Source organism: Stegastes partitus, unplaced genomic scaffold (genome assembly GCF_000690725.1).
Source record: "Stegastes partitus isolate 25-593 unplaced genomic scaffold, Stegastes_partitus-1.0.2 Scaffold996, whole genome shotgun sequence".
In the NCBI taxonomy this organism is placed as follows: Eukaryota; Metazoa; Chordata; class Actinopteri; family Pomacentridae; genus Stegastes; species Stegastes partitus.
Genome location: NW_007578727.1, coordinates 69,215 through 73,245, shown reverse-complemented (window position 1 = coordinate 73,245; position 4,031 = coordinate 69,215). Strand labels below are relative to the sequence as shown.

At 43.9% G+C, this 4,031-nt stretch overlaps 1 protein-coding gene across 2 annotated transcripts in view; it reads left to right on the top strand.

Moving 5' to 3' along the window:
- Window positions 1–2,117: 2,117 nt before the first annotated feature.
- Window positions 2,118–4,031, top strand: part of LOC103366924 (globoside alpha-1,3-N-acetylgalactosaminyltransferase 1-like) — a 19,210-nt gene continuing 17,296 nt past the window's right edge. For both annotated transcript variants that reach the window (XM_008294791.1, XM_008294790.1), the window contains exon 1: window positions 2,118–3,263. In XM_008294791.1, the coding sequence (XP_008293013.1) occupies window positions 3,205–3,263 (59 nt within the window). In that variant the 5' untranslated portion in view covers window positions 2,118–3,204. The remainder of the gene's footprint in view (window positions 3,264–4,031) is intronic.

Sequence of the window (4,031 nt, the reverse complement as noted above, 5' to 3'; positions counted from 1 at the left end):
GGGGAGTAAAATATTTTTCTCATTTCATTGGGCTGATATTGATGCTCCTGTTAGATGTGATGTGTACGCTGCAGCTGTGGCTGCAGCAAGAGGAGACTTGTTGAATTGTTTTAACTGGGATTCATGCTTCAGTGATGGCGTTCATTCTCGCTACATGAAATACATGTCTACGATGCAACGTCCTGTTATGCTGCCTTTCTGCATAGTTCTGATGCTTTCTATAACCACTGTGCCATAATGACGGTGTTAACAGGTTGTTTGAGTCAAGCAGAAGGCCTAGATGTAAAATGCATGGCCCGCCCCTGACCCCAGTAGTACTACTTCTGCTGCTAGGATGAGTACAAACACTACCAGTAGCAACTGTAGTACTGATACTGCTGCGGAGGGAAGTGTATGTATTTGTCTGTGTCATAGTTTCCCTCAGTGCTGAGAGCATTTGATTTATTTATTTAGAAATGTGATTTATTTAGACATAGTGATACTGATAAGCATACAAATTCTACAAAGTAAGTCAGGAAATTAAAAAAAAAGAAAAAAAAAGCACAACATCAGTGATTACATCAGTATTCACGTCCTTCCATCAGTACGTGGTAGATGCACCTTTGGCTGCAGTTTCAGCATTTATCCTGTGTTGGGTCTCGATCATTCATATATTAATTTTACCCACGACCTTTACGTGCCTGCCGCTGAGAAGCATCCCCATATCATGATGCTGCCACCGCCATGCTTCATTGTAGGGATGGTGTGTTTGTGATGATGTGCAGTGTTTAGTCTGATGGACAAAACACTCCATTTTGGACCAAAGAACCTTCTTCCAGTTGACTTCAGAGTCTTCCACGTGTCTTCTGGTGAACTCTAGTCCAGATTTAACATGAGTTTTTTTCAACAGTGTCTTTCTCTTTTTCACTCTCCCTTAAAGCTTTGACTGGTGAAGAACAGGCGACAGTGGTTGAGTCTCTCCCATCTCAGCTCCTGAAACTTGTGAGTCCTTCAGAGGAGTCATAGGTGTCTTGTCTCATGGAGAGGTCTAAAGGTGTTGTCCATGATGGATGTCTGCTTGGCTAACATCTTCCCCTTACCCACCTTCTCAATGACCAGTTTGTTTAGTTTCCTTCTATCCCTGTCTGTGCTTCCACATCCCCAGTAGACCAAGATTGCAGAGACAACCACAGTGTCATAGAAGGTCTTTAACGGTGTCCTACACACTCCAAAGGACTGAGTGTCCTCAGCAGATGGAGGAGACTTTGGCTGTTCTTATACAGGACATCTGTAATGTGTGACCAGTCCAGATTATGGTTAAGGTGGTGAACTCTCCACCATCTCAATGTCCGGCCTTGGATGTTTACGGGTGTAATCTGGGGTGATTTACAGTGGAAGTCTATCACCAGCTCCTTTGTCTTGCTGGTGTTTAGGTGGAGATGGTTTAGCTTACACCAGTCAACAAAGTTCAGGACGACCCCCCGTATCCCTGTTCTCTGATACACATGTAACAGTGGCTGTATCATCGGAGAACTTCTGAAAGCAACAGTTCGCAGTGTTGTGTGTGAAGTCTATAAGAGAATAAATCCTGAACATTTCTTAACCTGCAGTCGCTCTGGAAGCATCCATAGGATCAAACTTATAATTGTTCTGTTTCTCAGAGCTCACATCAGTTATTCACTTCCTCAGGACTGCAGCTCTGCCAGGGTGTCAGGTTTCTAATGAATCTGTGCTTGTATTGGTACAAAAGCTGCTCTGAATAAAACCACAGCAGATGAATAAGGGTGGAGGAGGCTTCATTCTCTTTCTGCTTAGATTTATTCCTGAGTCCTGCTCTGTTCTCAGGATTAGTTCTCACCAATAAATACAGATGAATCTTTACAGAAATAAAGTCTGTAGCTTGACCAGAATCAGCAGAGCGTCATGGGACGTTTCATTTCATCTCTGTGGTGGCTTTGTGTGCCCAGAAAGTGACACAGTGACAGTTCAGAACTCCATAGAGAATCTGTCTGATTTTAGTGTCCTTCAGTATCGCGGTGATTCTCTGCTCTCAGACATGCTGCTGTTTGACTGAATGTCAACAGATGGAGGATAGAAGTAACAGCAGCAGTCACAGNTGCAGTTCTTATTGGTTCTGTGTATTTCCGTTTGGTTCAGTCTAGTTCAGTTTGGTTCTGTATGGTGTAGTTTGATGCAGTCTGGTTCTTTGTGGTTCTTTTTGGTTCAGTCTGGTTCTGTGTAGTTCTGTTAGGTCCTGTGTGGGTCTGTGGGTTTTGTTTGGTTCTGTGTAGTTCTGTTTTGTACAGTCTGCATCTGTCTGCTTCTGTACAGTTTTATGTGGTTCTGTTTGGTTCTGTCTGGTGTAATTGGGTTCAGTTTGGTTCTGATTACCTCTGTTTGATACAGTCTGGTTCTGTCTAGTTCGGTTTGGTTCAGTTTTGCTCTGGGTGGTTCTGTTTGGCTCAGTTTGATTGTATCTGGTTAGTTTGGTTCTTTCTGGTTCTTTCTGGTTTTGTTCAGGTTCAGTCTAGTTGTGTTTGGTTCTGATTGGTTCTGTGCAGTTTTTGTTGGGTTCTGTCTGGTTCTGTTTGGTTTTGTGTAGTTCTGTTTGGTACAGTCCGGTTCTTTCTGATGCTCTCTGGTTGTTAATCTGAGTCTTTAGTTGGAAGCTGAAGAACAAACTGGAGAGATCTTCGGTTCTCAGATGTAGAGTTTACTTCAGCCACAGGTGAAGTGAGGCGGCGCTGGACTCTATCAGAAGGAGCCCCGATATCTGGAAACGGTACAAAGTCCACATGTGTTGTCCAGAGGCGTGTATCTAAAGCAGCTGATAGAACAGAGGAGTTTCCACTGTCTCCCAGTATGTGAACCAGACCTTATCCGGACATGTTATCTTCAAGGACGTACTTTGTGTTCAGCAGAAAAGGACAAAACAGGATCATAGGTTCAGTGAAGAAATCCAGATTCAGAATACATGTTAGTACAGTCAGACCATACAGTGTATGACTCCTCTGACACGCTCCATTACCTGCTGACTCCACCCTTCTCTCTCTCGCTGTCTCGCTGCTTCCTCATCATATCGATACAGTCTTCGAGTGAGACGACAGGCTTTGAATCAGCACCCGAAGCAGAGCAAAAGCAAGGAACAGGAACTAAACTCCCCACGACCAGGACGACAGACACAGGCTTCAAGTGGTTCTGGATTAAACTTCTTCAGAACCAGAGATGCCGCCACTGAATGGAAAAATCGTGACTGTGGTGCTGTTCATAGCTGTGCTGCTGGGGTGAGTACAAATACTACCACTGTAGTACTAATGCTGCTGTTGAAGTGAGTTCAGTGTTGTGCTGTCAGGGCCAGCAAGGCCTTCTCTGCTGGCCTGAACTCTGACTTACGTTGTCATATTTTCCCATGAATCTTTTAAGTTTATCCCCAACAGTCTATTCTCTTCATTTCATGGTGTGTCTCTGGGCTGTGGTGCTTCCAGCAGTGTAAGCTTATATTAGAGCTTTTATCCAATCATATTTCAGCCATCATGTGATGCCGGGGTCTCAGAAATCTGCCGTGAGGTCTTCAGAATCAAGAGTGTTGGCACCTGTAGCTTAAAATGCATTGTAGTGAAACTGTTGCTTTAACCAATCAGGTTTAGTGTTGGTTGTCCCAGGGCCAGCTACGATGACGTCAGCACTTTCACGTCCTCTGATTGGATGATCAGAGAGCTTAGCCAAAGCTAGTTATTCCTGTCTGTAGCGACCTGCACAAGCTAAAACTTTATTGTAAAAGCATTAAGTAACTGAATAGACCAACTGTCAGCATCAGTCTCCATGGTGATAGAACAGGACTTACAGGATTACCTGCTCAACAGAGTGACTGAACTCTTGGGGAGGAGAGTAAGGAGGCTGGAGTTTGTCTTCAAATAATCACAAGTTTTGGGGAGTAAAATATTTTTCTCATTTCATTGGGCTGATATTGATGCTCCTGTTAGATGTGATGTGTACGCTGCAGCTGTGGCTGCAGCAAGAGGAGACTTGTTGAATTGTTTTAACTGGGATTC